The 19,123-nt window shown below is 43.8% G+C and overlaps 1 protein-coding gene and 1 long non-coding RNA gene across 5 annotated transcripts in view; one reads left to right on the top strand and one right to left on the bottom strand.

Moving 5' to 3' along the window:
* kcnc2 (potassium voltage-gated channel, Shaw-related subfamily, member 2) overlaps nucleotides 1–17,683 on the top strand; it is a 79,376-nt gene extending 61,693 nt beyond the window's left edge. Inside the window, exons 2-5 of one of the 4 annotated variants that reach the window (XM_074626310.1) lie at nucleotides 3,813–4,746; nucleotides 7,435–7,605; nucleotides 13,701–13,797; nucleotides 15,374–17,683. In XM_074626310.1, the coding sequence (XP_074482411.1) occupies nucleotides 3,813–4,746; nucleotides 7,435–7,605; nucleotides 13,701–13,762 (1,167 nt within the window). In that variant the 3' untranslated portion in view covers nucleotides 13,763–13,797; nucleotides 15,374–17,683. Of the gene's footprint in view, nucleotides 1–3,812; nucleotides 4,747–7,434; nucleotides 7,606–12,689 lie in introns of all 4 variants that reach the window. The other 3 variants (XM_074626311.1, XM_074626308.1, XM_074626307.1) reach the window with 3 other exon arrangements.
* LOC141762282 (uncharacterized) lies at nucleotides 713–12,602 on the bottom strand. The gene is made up of 3 exons (XR_012592777.1): nucleotides 12,456–12,602; nucleotides 7,417–7,578; nucleotides 713–1,862 (listed from the first exon to the last, which is right to left on the bottom strand). It is a non-coding gene; the product is annotated as an uncharacterized LOC141762282 (long non-coding RNA).
* Nucleotides 17,684–19,123: the final 1,440 nt, after the last annotated feature.

Below are 19,123 nucleotides of genomic sequence, written 5' to 3'. Positions count from 1 at the left end.
TGTTTACAGCTTGTGAGCATTCAAGTCATGGGACAACTCCAGACTGTTTTACTAGAGTGGGTTATGTAATTTGACAATATATCACTATATATTCATTAAATGTGGGTTTTATTACCCTGAACGACAGACCTGGGCTCTGAAGCATCCATATTTGTTTGCCTTTTGAGGCACTTTTATATTAGTAAGCACCAGCTTGGATATATCTGAGCTTACGGAGAATTCCACGCTTTAAAGTCGTAAATACGACTCGGATGTTGAAGCGCAAATTGATGGTTTATGTGCTCTGCTCTCTGCTAGCGATGTCTCTATGACTGCGGTGGGCACGGTCCAACTGAATGTACGTTCCCCTGTATGTGAAAGTACAGATGGTTGGTTATGGTTGGCAGTCGTCCCCTCTGAAGGTCGACTGTGTACCACAGACTGGATATGAGAAGTGGACGTAGTCACCGTGATTTCACTTATTGGTTTGTGAACTTCTGTTTTGAAGCCTGAAGTTTGGTATTTTGGTCGTCGCCATCTTGGCTTTTTGCAACCAGAACTGAAAACACACTATGAAAGGGTTAACGTTGTAAGATGAAAACACGAACAACTCCCAGACCGGACTGGTAGGTGGTAGCGACCTGTCAATCACAAGGTAGCCCCGCCCTAAAGTATCCCCTGCTTTATGGTCTTTGTGACTCTAAATGGGACCATAATTTACTAAATGAACATCATGCTGTATTGAAGAAGACTTGAAACTAGAGATTGAGACCATAAACTCATGTTTACAATGTTTACTGAGGTAATAAATCAAGTGAGAAGTAGGCTCATTTTCTCATAGACTTCTATACAATCAGACTTCAGAGGAGTCGCCCCCTGCTGGCTGTTAGAGAGAATGCAAGTTAAAGACACTTCTGCATTGGCTTCACTTCTCAGACCCGCCTGCTCTGTACATGTAGAGGTTCTTCAGGGCTGCTGTGTAGATATTAAACCCCGTTCAAGTTATTTGTTATCTTATGATCATAAATATGCAATCCATGATTTCTTCTGAAACCCAAGAAACTGTTAAAAGTAAAAAGTAAAGTAAAATTAAAAGATAGTCTGATTCTAGAGAGAACGTCATTTCATTTTCACAGTGTTGCTGTGCAGGTTTACAAGTGAGATCAACAGCAGAAATGGTGTCTTGTTTACTTCCGCCCACAGCTCCTAGATCAGTCTATAGAAGAGGAAGCAGACTCCAGTGTCTATATTAGCAGCAGCTTTAATAGACCAAATGCACAAAGCCCTTATGATGCTCTAGCTTTCAGTACATCACTACTGTACTGTATGTTGCTGTACTGTAAGTGCCAGTAAACACGATAAGGCTGAGAGAAAACATACAGAAAAGGACAAAGTAAGACAAAACTTTTTTTTGTCTGAACATTTTGTGAATAGGAATATGGCTTATGGTATTGCAAAGAGATGAACACATGCACTTATAAGACGATAAAGACATAAATGATATAATATATATGAAGAGAGCGCATGCTAACAGCAGCAGAGTGAATGCACAGCACACGGTTCAGCAGCAGAGTGACCCAAATAGTGGCAATGGTATTTCGAGAGCGCGTGAGTCATGCGATCCAAAAACAAGGCAGGGTGTGAATCTGTGAAACGACTTCTTCAGGGCTCAGTAGGCAGAGAGCGCAGCAGTGGATGGATCTGTGGGAGGAAGGTGGAGAAGGAGCGTAGTAGGCTGCGTGTGTGGAAATCTGCTCCGTCTAGCTCTCTCTCGGAGAAAAGCTGTGGATGTTTGCACATTCAGCCTGAGCTGAGCTTCTTCCAGGCAGGGCGGCGGAGACGCTGGATGGGAGCTCTGCATCTGACAGGTGGTTCGATAAACACTTAGCAGGAGAAGACCAAAACACAAGCAGAAAATAATCTGTATGTGACTCATCATTTAATACTGTTACCGTACAGATTCAAGTGTATCAACATGATATCAGTTTGCCAAATAGAACAACAACTTAAAGGTCCCATATTGTCTTTTATATTATAAAGCAGGTTTAAGTGCTTTAATAAATACTGTTAAACGATCAAAACGCTCAATATACCAAGAAATACACACAGTCCGTATTCAGAAATTGCGCGTTTGAAACAAGCCGTTAGGATTTCTGTCCATTTGTGATGTCACAAATATACAATATTTAGACCATTACACGGTTTTAAACATAAACATTTTAAATGTGTCCCAGTTTATTTCCTGTTGCAGTGTATGTAAATAACATCAGCTGACAGGAAGTAAACATGGACCCAAGCTGTTGCCTAGCAACGCAATTCCGTTGAAATGCACTAAAACGGAGCGTTTCCGACATACGGCGAATACAGGTATATTCAGACAGACATTATGAGGAAAATAAAGTTTTTTTTTAACATTACAGCATGTAAACATGTTCTAGTAGAAACACAAAATATAAGTATGAACCTGAAAATGAGCACGATATGGGTCCTTTAAGAATAATTGTGATGTTGTTTGGGTGGGGGGAATAGAATAGTTATTAATAACAGGCAGTGCTTCATATAGAGATGTTCCGATTCAGATACCTGAACTTGCGGTATCGGCCGATACCGAGTACTGATCGGATACCACACACATCACACCTCAATAGCCTGCACGTCTTTTAGCCTACATGAAATGTGTCCCCTCACTGTCCCGTATAGTTTGGAAATGGCCATTTCAGAGATGTATTTGCGACCTGGCAAACTGTACCTTGGCTCCAAATGCTCCATGAAAGTGGCAGTAGGCAGTATATATTTTTGGCATCATTGGGCAAAAATTCCATAATAACCTTTCAGCATATTGTAATTCAAGTGTTCTGAGAGGAAACTAGACTTCTGCTCCTCCTCATGGCTCTGTTTTCAGGCTTTAGAACATCTAGCCCGTGACGGGAGACTTTGACCAATCACAGGTCATTTCAGAGAGAGAGAGCGTTCCTATTGGCTGTGCTCCGGTCATGTGACCGGAACTTGCCGTTCCTTCACCGGATTTTACAATGGCGGCGGCGTCACAAACTTTCTCATTTTACAGCTAAACCGTGCACTACAAGATGATTCTGAAACATTTGAGGAGAGAAATAGACATTACAGTAACATAATATTGATTGATATTTGATCAGCGCTGCCTAGTTTGACCGTTTGATCGGAGTTCGTGAGTGATTGACAGCCGGCTCTCATAGACGGCAGATGGACAGCAGACCTCAGATCAGCTCTGACTGCTTGCTTTCCTCCGGTCTGTGAAATCTTGCAGATGCCGTTAGGAGCTTCGGAGAACACAGACGAACATGATTTTTGTCAGATTACCTGTCTCATGTACTACTGTCAGGATATAGCGACCGTTTTATAAAAATAACTTTTGTTAATCATATTTCCTCCAATCTCACCTACTTCAGCTTTAAGCGGCGTAATCCTATGTTTTTTTTCGACAACCGACAGGCGTTGGTGGAATTTATCTCCCCCTGCCAAACATACCAGCAGCAGTAAATTAAATCTGACTGCATCTCATTCCTGTGTTACGTTCCCACCAGGAGCAAAGGGGGGAAGTGTGTGTTTATTTGTTGCTCTTGCTAATAGATTGCTCCTCTCTCTGGAGTCCATTCAAATTGATGCAAGTTAATTAAACTTGTCTTGAGTTCAATCTCTTTCTCAAGAGTAAATTAATTGATTTGTCTCGGCGTATGTATCCTCAGCCAGGGTATATAGAACGTCACGGTTCAAACCATTTGAAATGTAAAGGATGGATTGATATTAAAATGTTTTTCTCTTCTTCTCTTGTCCCCCCCCCCCCCCCTCTGTAGTTTATAGCCTTTGCATCTTTGTTCTTCATCCTGGTCTCCATCACCACCTTCTGCCTGGAGACTCACGAGGCTTTCAACACCATCATCAACAAGACTGACCCGATGCGGAACAGCAGCTTGCCGGACTTGGGCCCGCAGTACGAGATCAAGACGGACCCGGCGCTCACCTACGTGGAGGGCGTTTGCGTCTTCTGGTTCACCATCGAGTTCTTGGTGCGTGTGACCTTCTGCCCGGTCAAGTTGGAGTTTATAAAGAGCGTTCTCAACATCATCGACTTTGTGGCCATCCTGCCTTTCTACTTGGAGGTAGGGCTGAGCGGCCTTTCTTCGAAGGCTGCCAAAGATGTGTTGGGTTTCCTCAGGGTGGTGCGTTTTGTTCGCATCCTGCGTATCTTCAAGCTAACACGTCATTTCGTGGGGCTAAGAGTGCTGGGCCACACGTTACGGGCCAGCACCAACGAGTTCCTGCTGCTCATCATCTTCCTGGCGTTGGGAGTGTTAATTTTTGCCACCATGATCTACTACGCCGAACGGATCGGCGCTAAGCCCAATGACCCCACTGGTAGCCTCCACACCGAGTTCAAGAACATCCCCATTGGCTTCTGGTGGGCCGTGGTGACCATGACAACACTGGGCTATGGCGACATGTACCCAAAGACCTGGTCGGGCATGGTTGTGGGCGCGTTGTGCGCTTTGGCGGGTGTTCTGACAATAGCCATGCCCGTGCCCGTTATCGTCAATAACTTTGGGATGTACTACTCGCTGGCCATGGCCAAGCAGAAGCTGCCCAAGAAGAGGAAGAAACACATCCCTCAGGTGGTGCAGGGAGGGTCCCCCATCTACTGCAAAGCCGATCTCAACACCACCTGCAACAGCACTCAAGGTGACCTTTGCCACGTCAAAGGGAGCAGAGTGCTAGAATGCCACCGCTCAGGTAAGACCATACGGCCAGATCAAGGCCATATGGGATTAAAATATAACCTATGGTTCTATTTTTCACTTTTATATGGTTAAATTATGTTAGAAATAGGCCTACCAGTAGGCTAAAGTTTCATTTTTGGTGTATTTGCACAAGACAATTTCATTTAAAAGATATATAGCTATCAGCTTACCTTGTTGTTTTTTAATGTTACTGTTACTGGTGCGATTCTCTTAATCAAGGTCGATATGATAGCTATATTATAAGCATGTCAAGAAGTAGGGATGCACCGATAACGATACTAGTATCGGGTATCGGGTCTGATACTGTGCTCATGTACTCGTACTCGCAAAACGGCTCCGATGCAACGGCACCAATACCACTTTACGGCAGCGTGACGTTAACCTCTCGTCACCATCTTTCGGGTCCTATCGCACGCGCTCACGCTCCACCTCCCCGATGGTGCGGGCGGGCCCTCACTTTTATTGTGCCACAGGGTTTTGCTTGCACCCTCTGACTCGCGCGTGCGTAAGACTCTGACTCTGACTGAGGACAGTCCGCCCCAGTGACACTCTGTCCACGGCCCCGGGAAGCACCTTCGCCCCGAGCCTTTCCAAGCCGACCTAGAGCCGGTGGCGGCGCACCGCCTCGTATGCGTGACTCCCCAGCCTGCCGTGTGTCGCTCACACCCTCCAGCTGGCTGTTAACGAGGGTCTTTTGGTACAGAGAAGTATTCGTATCGGGACTTGGTATCGGCGAGTACCCAAATGTAAGTAATTGTACTTGTACTCGCTCTGAAAAGTTGTATCTGTGCATCCCTAGTTACGAAGCTATGTCAATCCTGTGTGCACAAAAATAACTGTTTAAGAACCTGCTGGCAGGGCACGCTTACACAAAAAAAAAGAGGTGGAGTGGGACCAGATGAAATCCTGCCTAGGGCACCAAATTGGTCAGCACCGGCATCGCAAACCACACCTCAGGAGTAAAGTTCAGGGAATGGTGCTATATATGTAGCGACAGCGGCAGGAATCCATAAGGGACCTCATTTCAGGTAGAAAGCAGTGTCCATATGACAGATTCCCCCCCTCGAGGGAATGAATGTTTCCCCCCGGAGACTCACTCGCACCACAGCAGCTCCCTCACAGAGGACTGAGCTCTTTTGCCTCGCGGCCTTCATCTCTGGTTGCCACAGTGATAAGGAAGGCAATGCACGAGGTACTGAGAGCAGGAGACGATTGTGTGAAATAGCTCATGCTGATAAGAATTCAGAGTCCTTGTGTGTCCAAGTCTTTTCTTCCAGCAGGGATTGTTCATTTGTTGTTCAGACCGTAGGTGGCTGTTTTCTCCCTCCAGGCCCCGCATCAGTAATTTACTCTCCACACATCTGATATTGATGGAAATTAGTGTCGACCTCCGTATACCGGCTTTCTTTGAATGCTGGAGCAGACGTTCCTGAGGTTACGTGCCCCCTATGGGTCTCTTTTACAGTCTATTTGTTTATTAGGTCTCAGAACCTTATATTTAATAAGCATAGAATAATTCATGCCTCGACTGAATGCACAAACAGAATCAATCTGGTTTAGTCGCCTGTGTGATTTCCTTAGAAGTCATTTCAAATACACAGTCTGCAAGGTTACTTTCCTCTCCGGTGCCCTTTAGATCGCCTCATTCTTTAAGTTTCAGTGTGAAAGATTCAACATGTACTGAACACTCGGTTCAGTCACGTGTGGGAGGATTTATGCCGACCTTAACACCAAACGACTTCACTGCTGCAGACATATTTACAATGTCGGAATAAAAATCACAAGAGTTTTGCTAGAGTTGCAGCGCGCTCCCGTGATCTCGATCATTTATTGTCAGGTGGTCATAAACCTCAGTCCTGCCTGTCTCAAGTCAGTCTTTTTCTTGTCTTGACGTTCTGATAAAATCGAACTTTAAAGGGACTGTTTGTAAGAATCAGAAATGCTTGTTAACAGCGACACCTGTGGCCGTTAAGTCAACGAAAGTCAGCGTCCTGTTGCTCGCGCTTGTGCTCGCTCCACATAGACATGAACGAGCATCGCTCAAAACAGTGAGGAGACACACGTCAGCTAAAAGCACAATATCACTCTATATTTCAGCTGCTTGGCAGTAATGTTAGCTGACCAGACGAAGGTCTCTCCATGAATCACTGCTGATCCTAGTGTTGGCTTTTCCCGCCTCAGCCTCCCGACCGCGGCCGGAGGGAACGGGGGAGACGCCGGAGTTTTGGTCGGAGACGATAACGTTTCTCTCTGCGGAGCCCCGTCACTTCACAAGACACGGGAAACCTCTGTTGGTCTGGAGGAGCTGCAGCAGTTATTTCTGCACAAACGTCCACTGTACATTCACTAGATATTCTCAGAGCTAAAGTAACTCTTCTGCAGTGTGTAGTGTGCGCGTTTCCCGGGAACTTGTACCTAAGAATGGAGGGATATGATTAAAACAATGTATAACTATCGTATTATCTAATTATTTAGTATCTCTGTTGAAAATCAGGGAATAATTGATGCCACTACTGAAGCTTTAATGGTAAGTTTATTGCTTCTGGCTTTTTTTAATCTACCGTTATGTCAGAATATTATAAATTGTATGAATTGAGGTTGTTAAATTTATTACTAAAAGAAAAAGAAGCCCTGACAGAATAGTTCGGATCCCTAAACTGACCTGTTTCTGTTCTCATAGTTCTGTCAGCAGACTGCAGCGGCGGCAGCGACCTGACCATGTCTCCAGAGGAGAGTGTCCCCATGCGAAGGTCCAGCACCCGGGAACACGACCGCCGGAGCACGGGGACGTGCTTCCTGCTCGCCGCTAGTGACTACACCTGCTCTGCAGACGGAGGGATGTTGAAAACAGGTAACTGCATGTACAATTCAACTGTTTAAATTAATATTTTAAAGTATGGATGCATTTATTATTATAACATTTTCTTGTCTTAGAGAATCATTCTGAAATCCACACCTGCTATTGTGCATAAACACTGAGTCATATTTCATTCATTAGTCATCACTTATAGGTCTGGGTTAGGTTTCATCTCCGAGGGATAGCCTGTGACCGATGTTTTCATTTTCAGTGTGTGTGGAATATTCTATGAATAAACAAGAGCAGTTCATATTTCAGAAATGCTTTACCATAAAAATACAGATGTCAGAGCTCGACATGTTTTCAGACAATCAGTCAAAAATCCTCATCAGCTGATCCGTGTCCTTAGTGACCGGGACACCGACATCCCTGGAGGGGGGGAGGCTGTTTGTTCAAGCCTAGACAGCCTAGTCAGCTCAGGTAACGTAACCTGTGCATCTTAACCATCGCGGCTCTCGGTAGCGACACATACAAGCGCTACCTTTTTTTGGCAGTTCTGAGGGGCAACCGTGTCCATGCAGCTGACTCAGAACTGTTGCTTTCTTCACAATTTATTCATGTTTTCTTGTTGCCTGGAAACACTTGAATACATTTCCTGACCCCGTGTCTCACTTATTTGGCTGTTGCCAGGTTCATTGCCCGTCTGCAGCTCCCAGAGAAATTGCCCACAGTGTATCATCTGCCCCTAAGGTGATGATACATACGCCAGCAGATGTTTCAGATATCCCACAATAGGAGGAATTAAAAGTATTAAAAGCAGAGGATGATCACCACGGATGCATTAACACAGGCGACGGGCGACGCTAAGCAAAAATAATGGCACTTCCGCTTAGGGATGCTCATTTAGAAAAATGTTCTTAACCGTTAACCGACCCTCGTTAACCGACAAGATTTGTGTCTCGTACCAGCTGCAGGAGCACAATAGATATTCGTTGACTTAGCAGCTACGATGCTGCGTGTAGTGTCGCGGACATGCAGCCACTTTCCCAGTAAAAGTCTCCACCGCACATTTAGTTTAGTTTAGCAGGTTGTCAGCTGTGTGTCTGCCCGGCATAACTTTAGCGAGTGTCCAACAAACAGTGTATGTATTTGTGCTACGTTAGCAGCTCTAGCATTGCCGGAGGCTTCGTGCTCGCCGCCGCCGCACACGTAGTCTGCGTAACTTCAGCGAGTTTCCAACACACCGTGTGTGTGTTGGCGGTGAGTGTGAGGTTGTTGGTGGCGTTCTAGCTGTGAACGTAGGTGTAGACGAAACTACAACTCCTCTGCTTCGCTCAAGCGAGCTGGAGAGACCGGAGCCAACTTCCTGTATCCTGCAACTCCGGCTACGCCTCTTAAGGTGGGCCGTTAAGGTGGACCAGTTTTTCTCCTTAAAGTGACGAGCCGCTCCTCTGAGCCGCTCAGCTTTTGAGTTAATTATTAACATTTCTTTTAACCGTTTTAACCGATAGCGTTAATCGGTTAAAATGCTTAATGTCGGTTAACGGTTAAACGGTTAATTATGTACATCCCTACTTCCGCTCTAAACGAAAGTGAGAACACAACATGACGCGACACGCCCTAAAGGATAAGGTGAATACTGGAAACATTGTTCCCAATCAGAAATATCACCGGACGTCAACATCAGATTTGTCCGGATGATTTTGCCCTGTCAGTCATGTAGCGGTGCATCGGTGGAGAAAGGTCAGACCCAGAAAGGGTTTCACCTTCCAAACACTTTGACCCAAGCTAAAGGTCATCATGAAGTTCACATCTGCTGAATTCACCACAAAGTCCCGCCGCTGTTCCGTGCGATTTTCAAAGGCAGGAAAGGTCATGAACTAAAAATGTATAAACTGAGCAGCTTCACACTATGAAATAACTTTCGGTTACAGCCTCTATTCGACCACACTGAAATCATATTTAGACACCACGCCATCCCTGAAGCGTGTTTGTTAGATTAATTCCTCCATTTTTATCTGGAGCATCTAGAGGCATTACTGCTGTGTTAATCTGCGCTGTAATGTGGAAGTGGTAAGCCTCGGATAATTGCCTTCTATCAGAAGTTAACTGCCTCTCCATGAACGTCCTGCTCTCAGTGTTATTGCTCTATAGTGCTACTCTACTCACTCTATAGCGGGCACATCAATGCTATCACACCATTAGTTTTTACAATTGAATTTCAGCTCCTATTTCTAAAGAATTCTAATGAGATGATACATCATGTACGTGTTATTCTCCAGTCTACTGTAGGCAGATAAACCACCGTGCATGTGGTCCAGATCCTTTAGGGAGCACATCATGGTGGTCTCTCTAACAGCACCTCGCCAGTCTTGTTTTGTTTTTTTTCCGACGTAGGCGGCCCGAGCAGCTGTGCCTTCGTCTCCGCCGCTCTTAGTCGGCGGTTGCAGTCGCCGCCACACTGACGCCGCTAATGCATAAAACATCGGGTCCTTTCTAGTCCCCCTGCTACCTGTCGGCACAGACCCAGGCTGCCCTTTGTTCTGCCGGTTCTCGGCCGGTTCTGAAACACCCCCGGTTTAACGTACACCCTCCTCTCCCGCCCCTCGGTGAAACAAATGGTGCCGTATGCAGTATGGTAATGAGGCCACGTTTCCATTAGTTGTTCCTCATCAGTGTTAGCGCCAGCTGATTGGCATGCTCCGTTAATGATCTGGCTGCTTGGGCTTTGCTTTGTTTATTTTTGCACCAGCGTGCACATCACATGCTGCAATATTTAGAAGTTTGAGCTGTTGTTAAAGTGTGATTCTATAATTAATGTACTAAAAATGTTTTATCCTCATCATCATCAGTATGTGCAGGATACATTTATACACACAAACTGTTAGATTTGATACAGAATGTGCATGTCGGTAGTCTTAATATATATGAATGACGCTTCAATGTGAATGAGCAGTTTATATAGTTTATTAGTAGATTTATAGTTTTCTTATGAGAGAAGATACTAATGTATGATTCTACTCTTCAACACTACTAGTTCAAGAATAACAATATTTGACTAACGGGTTTCCTACTTAACTCAGGCAGACTGGATTTTTAATCCCACAGGCTTGTCTCAAAGGCAGAGAGTTACTGTGGAGGGTGAAGCAATCTGATTGGTTGGTTGAGTGAGTAGAGCCAGAGAACCATCGTTAGAGAGAAAATAGAAATGGATTTCATTATTTCATGCATTCATAATCATGACATTCGTTGTGTTGGAACATCAGCATGTTAGATTACTAGCTTTGCACCATACTAGCTATAGGCTAGTGTGGCTACCTTGAAGTTATAAAATACGTCAGTAAATACACTCGTACTTGTGAATTTTGAAGCCTTTATGTGTCTTAAAAAAGGCGGTTGCTAACAAGCGGCTAAATGAGATGACTAAACGTCATCACGCCGACCCGTCCTCCTTCGCAGCGTCGTTGTGTTTACTCATGCGACCGTGGTGTAGTTCGTTTATATGTTCATTTGTTTTAACATTATTATTATTGCATTAATGCAACTTGCAATTTTTTGGCTTGTAGCGGGGCTCAAAACAAAGGATGTACGAAACACTAGACGGTAGTGATTGTGCTTCAGGCAGCTAAAGGATAGCTTCTTGCTAATGTTATTCATTCATTAGCGCCGTTTGGGACTAGCGCTATCCATCGCACAGCACCCAGGATTATTAATTCAGTTTTGTCTCGTATTTAGGGCTGTCAAAGTTAATGCGATAATAACGCGTTAATGCAAATTTGTTCGTTAACATCACAATTTTTTTAATGCATTAATACAGCTTGCAATTTTTAGGTTGTAGCAGCTCAGTTTTAAAGCTAGAGTGAAGATAGTGGTGTCATATGAAACTAGAAAAACCTGATGAATCCATCGGTACCAACCATTTCATACTAGCTTGTCGTGAAGGAGGTTAAATAACACTCTAAACGTGCGCTACATTTTTGCTATTTTCAAAGGGGTCCCTTGACCTCTGACCTCCAGATCAGTGAATGTAAATGGGTTCTATGGGTACCCACGAGTCTCCCCTTTACAGACATGCCCACTTTATGATAATCACATGCAGTTTGGGGCAAGTCATAGTCAAGTCAGCACACTGACACACTGACAGCTGTTGTTGCCTGTTGGGCTGCAGTTTGCCATGTTATGATTGGAGCATATTGTTTTATGCTAAATGCAGTACCTGTGAGGGTTTCTGGACAATATCTGTCATTGTTTTGTGTTGTTAATTGATTTACAATAATATATATAGACATATATTTGCATAAAGCAGCATATTTGTCCACTCCCATGTTGATAAGATTATTAAATATTTGACAAATCTCCCTTTAAGGCACATTTTGAACAGATAAAAAATCGCGATTAAATATTGTAATCGTTTGACAGCCCTAATAGTTATAAATATGATATTCCAGAGATGTTTTTGCCACCGGTTTGTTGTCATTTTTTGCTGAATGACGAGTGAGTCATAGCTTGACTCAGACTTACAACCAGAAGGCTGATGATGCAGACGTGTTTTCCTTCTCGGCTGCTCGTCAAATTGAGTCGCCTACTTTGACGGCGGAGAGTAAAATAGCTCAACTGTTCTCTTTAAATGATACCATTCTTCTCTAAAAAAGCTGTGTCCGAGATTAAACTTATTCCTAAATACCGATGGGACGGTGCGATGCATATTTTGTGGTCAGATCAGGTTTCCAGTGTGGATGGAAGGCATCTAAGTGCCAGAAACCTGGTGGTTCTTTGGCTCTATACCCGCTGAGGATTAACTCAGCCAATAAGGTTATTTCACCCTCCAGAGCAGCTCCAAACATTTGCCTATGTAAGACTCCAATCTGCCTCACAGTCAGGAAATGTGCTGTGCATGCACTCACCATACAGTATGTTACTGTTGCTCTGTCTCACTCCTGTCTCCTGTCTTGTCTCGGTTCACTCGGCTGGCTCGGACTCGGATCGTTGCCTGCCTGCCCGCGCGCCCGCCTGCCCGAACCGCCTGCCTGCCTGCCTGCCTGTGTGTGTTCATGTCCTGTTCCTGCACCACCACCACCTCAAACCACCACCACCACCACCTCCACCTCCACCTCTCTGTCGCCCCCCCTCATCTGAAGGCTATGAGAAATCCCGGAGCTTAAACAACATAGCGGGCATGGCTGGTAACGCCCTGAGGGTGTCTCCTGTGAGCTCGCCCTACGGATCGCCCTGCCTGCTGCGGCGCTCTCGCTCCCCCATCCCCTCCATCCTGTGAGACGTCCACTTTGGCCTAAACCACTCCCACACATCCTACCCACCCCAACAAACCACCTCCCTTTTGATATTATATCTGAACTCTGTTCTAGATATTGTGAATTTGTAGCTAAGACTAATGTTAGTTTGAGCTTTTCCTCGAAGATAGATGTGCTTAGCTAACATCCTGGTCCCGTGTCACTCGGAGTTCCCCTTTAGTTCCATACTGTCGTAACACTTTGCAATAAAAAGAACTCTGACTGGTGGCTCCAGAAGTAGCAGCCATGACATTTAATAAAGGACAACATGAATAATCAGGGATATTAGATGTTGCTATATTTAGATACCTTGAAGACGTGCTTCCAAAAAAAGAAACGAGAGATGTCACTTCATTTTTAACCTCATACGACTGTGACTTTGTTTTTGATACTTTAATTTTTTTGGGACGGAGACGGGAGGATTTCATCTTTCAGGACGACTCACACAAAGCACAGTCTGTCGCTCTTCACCTGCCGCTGGGCCTGCTCATGATTTTGCATGGATCATCCTGTAACCATCGTCTGCAAGCGCTGTGGCAAAGCGGGGGAAGGAACGTGAGGAGAGCTTATGGAAATATATATGTTTATATATATATTTGAAGGAGTGTTTATTTATTATGTTGGGCTTTACTGGACTGTCTCATTTCGCCATTGGCTTCACCAACAATCCACCTAGGAGACTGAAAACACAGAACGCCAGCTGGGTGTTGGTTTCTCTCTGCATGTGGGTTTTTGTTTTGTTTTTTGCTTGTCTTGCTGCTATTTCCGATTATTAACTTTCTCCCCACCTCCTTTTGTGTTTTTGTTTTTTCTTTGCCACCAAAAAGCTTGTTTGTGTCTCTGGTTGTTTGCTCACAGATAACTGCAAAGAGGTTGTCTTTACTGGTTTCACACAAGCAGAGAGCAGCGTTCTGTCTTAATGGCTCGAGGGGGAATACGCTGCCATGGCGGAAAGGTAACCTTCTGTGAGCAGGTGCGAGGGTCAGATCGCAGCGTGGGACCCTCTCACCCCTTTTGGTCATGAATTGTTTTTGTGTGTAAAAACGGGGGTTATTCAATAATCCTAAGAAGTATGTGGTCGCAGAGTAACATGCACTTTTGATGGCGCTGTTAAAGGTGCTGCTTGTAGCATTTTAATCAGTGAATTACCACATAATATGGGACATAAGTTTAATTAGTGTAAACTGCATTTTGCATCATGAGCCACTAGATTTGTTTGGAAATTTGCACCCAGATTTTGTTTGTTACAAAAAACTTTCCATTTCTGCTCTTTTAGCTGCACAGTTTCACTTTCTATCAGCCATCACCAAGGGCTATTAACTGCTCTCAGATCCCCCAACCAGACAGACTGACCTGAATTCCCTTAGAACAGCTCTCATATCTCATATTAAACCCAAGCAGCCTTCGCTTTGCCATTTATTCCTTCATAAATTGCCTCTGTGCACCAACAGGTGTGGGACAGCAGACATAACCGTGCAGCGATGCGCCTCACCCATCCCTACAGTATGTCTATACCGGTAGCAGACGGTTGCTTAGCAACTGGCTCGCAGCTAGATGCATCTTACACATAGCTCGGCAAAAAAGTCAAACAATTAAAAAGAAGAGCTCTTGCAAACATTTGTCTTTGTCTGCACACCAAATTATTGAGTCCCCCCCCCTCCCCACTGCAATATACAATAGAGCTTTTATATAAGTCTGGATATAAACTGAAAGAGCTCCATTTGTTCTATGTTCTCATTTATTTGTGCATATATTGAAAATAGCCAGTCTGTGCAGCCGATTAGACTGTTGTCAGGCTATTAAATAGGCGTTATCGGTCGCTATAAGCCCCATAGATGTGGGTCAATAGGGGCCTACTACACCCACTAGTTTTATCATATTTTCACATGGTTGATCACCGAGAGAACACGACAGTGACCATAAAACACAGGGTTTTCACCCAGGAGACCGGACTTCATATCCCGTGTGAAACCAAAAATGTGTAGTTGACTTTGTGTTCATAGTTATTTTAACCCAAATGACAATGTTTTTCCCTCAAATTAACCAAGTGTTTTGTTTTTTTGCCTAAACCTAAAGAAGTTGTTCTTTTGTTGCCTAAACATTACTGTTTTTTTTATTAAACCTAAAGAAGTTGTAGTTTTGTTGCCTAAACCTAAAGAACTTGTAGATTTGTTACCTAAACTTAAAGAAGTTGTAGTTTTATTGCCTAAACCTAAAGAAGTTGTAGTTTTGTTGCTTAAACCTGTTTTATTTTGCCTAAACCTAAAGAAGCCTTTTTGTTTGTGTTAAAAACGTGACGCTTCATTTAGTTTTGTTAGAATGTGTTGCTTTTACTTTTACAACGTAGTAGGTGTAGCAGGCCCGAATTGACCCACATCTATGGTGCTTACAGCGACTGATAAAGCCTATTTAATGGCCTGATAAGAGTCGAATCGTGCGGTCTGTGCATGGCGAGTTCCTCTGAAATGATGCTCAACAAAGACAAGATTATGCATTTCTGATATTTAGAAATGTGTTTATATTTCATTTAGACGATTCATTTCCTTTTTGAATGACGGTGATGGTGGGATAATTCATCATCAGTATGAGGACCTATTGCAGTGGGAGGACCCCATTTGGAGCCGCTCCTACGGGACAGTATGGAGGATGAGGAGGCGCGCAAAAACTCTTGACTGACCGCCGCCGTCGCCCAGCCGACGGCACAGTGAGCAGGACAGAAACTCACGAGGAATCCTGGGAGGACTTTGATAAGCATTTACCTTTTCCTGATTTCCTGTTTTGGAACTGTGGAGAAAAAAAAAGGAGAGCAAACTGGACACGTCTTTAATTAAAACAGACTATACTACTGTATAGATATCGCTCCTGTAAATAGGACAACAACACAGCACATCTGGGCCAAGCTGGCTCCGTCACATCTGTCTTTTGACGGCGAGTCAGGTTAACGAGGTGGGTTTGGTTTTGCGTCGTGACACTCGATCACTTTCCTCGCCGTGGTATCCCTCCTCGCAATAAGTGTATTAAAGATGTATCAGTTGAGGCACTTTGTGTTCTAAAAATGGAGTGTATTCATATATGAAATTCTACATACAGTATATACAGTATAGAGAGACAAAAACGTGCTAAGTTGAATAAATGTGACATTACGGTTCATCTCTGCTTTTGTTTCCCTTGGTGATTTTCAGTAGGTTAATTGCTCTGCCGTGTGTTAATGTTTGTGTGTGTATCCTAAAACACCAGGGTAAGATCTGCAGTTTGAACGGCCCGGTCAGCGGAGACCAACGAGTGGACTTGATGCCGTCACTCTTCCAGTTAGTTCTAGCACAAACACGAATGAGACAGAGTTCCCCTGTGATGCAGTCGCCGTTGTAGAAGCCCCCCCTATCCCTTCTCCATGCCGTGCATTTAACATGCAACCAACCTGCGTTTGTGCTGCAGAAACACAAACAAATTATTCTCACCAAACTATTCCTCATAATAGCGGAGCGGATAACTATTTATCTAGTTTTCAATCAAATCGTGCAAATACTGATACAAGCACCAAATTTGGCATGATGGTTGCCGAGGGGGTTACTAAGCAAATATAAACGATTGGCCACTTGAAAAACCAAGATAGACAGATAGAAATTGACCCGCTGATAATGATTTATTTATCTCATAGAAATTCATCTACTTGATTGATTTGAGTGATCTTGGTGTCAAATTATATGTTTTCTGGCATGCTGGATCTAATTTTGATAGTTTTAACAATTTTTAACTGTAATAAGCTTGTCATATTCCTGCTTATCTGGTAGTTAAAAGGGAAGGAAACTTTGGACTACTGATCCCATGCTCGAGCAAGTAGATGAATTTCTATGAGAGAAACCATCATCTGCAGGTCAATTTCTTGGATTTTCACGTGGCCAATCGTTCATATTTGCTAAGCGTTCCCCTCGGGAATCATCATGCCAAATTTGGTGCTTGTATCACTTACATTTGCATGATTTTTCCACTATCCGCTCCACTATAACTCCTGGTGCGCTAAACAAAATAACTTCCAAACTTTTCCCTCTTTTGTTTGGGGGTTGGAGCAAAAAGTGTAGCAGAAGTTTACCAAGATATAAAAGCGGGGCTTCTAGAGCGGCTACATCTGCACGGTAGCAATCACCAAGTACCCAAAACAATCAGATCGGATTTGCAATAAGCACCCGAAAAACAAAAAGCGCCGATCCACACTGTGATTCCAGTTTAAAAACAAGAAGGCAAAAAGGAAAAGTGAAGCTCTGAAAGCTGAAAGAAAAAGGACTGGCAGGTGACACAACTCTTTGTGCGACCTGTTGGGCTAGCTGTCACCCTGTATACCCACAATCCTCCTCGTGTAGTACACACGCTGCTTTACTCTTTGAATTGACAAAAGGGTTACCCGTTCTTTGTGTATTTTTAGGATGACGTCGTGACTTGGAGGGGAAAAAAAAGAAAAAAAGGTGTTTATTTTTTTGAATCCAGAAAACATGTATTTTTGTGTCTTACTGTTGAGTACATTTGCTCTTACCTGTGAAAGTCATGGTAGTCTGATGCTGTGCTTCTCCATCGTGTCCTCAAACTTGTCAGGCTTTTTTGGATCCGAGTTCATGTTTTGTATGTTTTACTGTGAGGAAAAATTCTAGTTTGAAGTCTGTATTTGTGGAGCCTTTTGTTGGCATTCTAAAGTGCATGCTGAAAAAAAACAAAAACAACCATTATGTCAAATTGTAAAAAAAGAAAAAAAAAAAAGATGACATACTGTATATCACGTTCAAAAACAATGTGTATAGAGTAAAGGTAAATGCTATGTGAGAGATTCACATAAACTATTTATCTTTTAACTGATTGTTTCTTTCTTTGCTTTGTCTTTATTCAAACGTAACTACCTGTGTTTCATTCTCAACCTATTAACACTTCTGTTTTAAATACCAGACTGTAGTACATCATGTCACGCGTCTCTTGTAAGGTAATCTGCTTTGCATGTCCAGCTGAACTGTGTTGGACTTAGTAAAAGGAAAAAAAGGTTACGCTTGCAAGTAATAGAATGTTCCTCAGTCCTGCTATACTATAAATCAAGGACATTATAGGAAAGTGCATGTTTGATGAACCAGCTGGAAGAAGAGAAGCCGTATCTTTGATTGATCCATCTTTATCTGTACACAATTTGGATTAGTCCTCTTCCTGAACCGGTTTGAGGTGGCCTCTTCGTCCAACCCTTCACCTGCTATGATTCTGATCACTCCCTGTGCTCTTTTGAAAGTCCTTCCTGCTCATCCTGCAGGTCAAATACGAGACAATGAGCCATTATAGATTTTTTTTTTAATTTAAAGTGGTGCCAATTGAAGCACTGGATCTGTTAGACAGTAATGGGCGGTGTTGTTACCCATAGCAACGGATACGAACCAGATGCTGGAACATCAGGCTTCAGAGCAACAGAGAATGTATTATTATTCAGAGATCAGATTTGGATCAGGGATAAAATATTCAAATGTTACCGATATGTAAACTATACACGATGACTACTGACTTTATATGTGACCTCTGCCAGACCTAACACCAGACTGTCATTCAGTAAACTGTGCAGCACCTCAGTTAGTGTGGAGTCAGTTGTTGTAGCTGCACTTTATCATTTACTCTAATGACACAGGTGTGTGATTCGACCCCTAGCATCATGCCTATAGTGCAGCTGTAAATACCGTTTCCCCGGTGAGAGTGAAAGGCGAAAAACAAAGCAACCGGTGCCTAAAAAAAACCAGCATGCATCTGTCTGGCGGCTGGCTGAGCTAATGGTGAGCCGGCGCCCTCCTCTTCTCTCCCACTTCCTGTGTACCCTGTTCATTCTTCAACTCACGTCCAGCAATCAGCACCCGCTCGGCGCACTGTATCTCTGACACATCCCCAACTATCTTTACTCCCGTCGCCATGGAAACAGCCACAGACGTGCCAAAGAGATGTAAACAGCCAGAGCTGGGAGTGTGTTTTCAGGACAGGACCCCCCCCCCCTTACTCTCTCTCTCTCTCTCCTTCTTCTTCCCTGTCCTCCACCCACCCTCCACCTCCCTCCCTGCCTGGGGAGGGGGGCTGGGTGCACCGTACCAGCTGCTAAAAATCCAAAATTCGTGACATGAATATTGCATCTGAGGCTGTTTTAAACATGTCGGTTCTCACTCAGTGAAACACAAGGAAGTTTTTCACCTAACGGGTGTTTGTATGTATAAAATATATACATAGTACGTCCTATATTTTTTATTTAATTTATAATTTTTTTATTGTTCACGTTA

The sequence above is a fragment of the Sebastes fasciatus genome, chromosome 23 (assembly GCF_043250625.1).
Source record: "Sebastes fasciatus isolate fSebFas1 chromosome 23, fSebFas1.pri, whole genome shotgun sequence".
NCBI lineage: Eukaryota > Metazoa > Chordata > Actinopteri > Perciformes > Sebastidae > Sebastes > Sebastes fasciatus.
The sequence above is the reverse complement of the archived record's forward strand: the minus strand, read 5'-3'. Positions and strand labels throughout refer to the sequence as shown.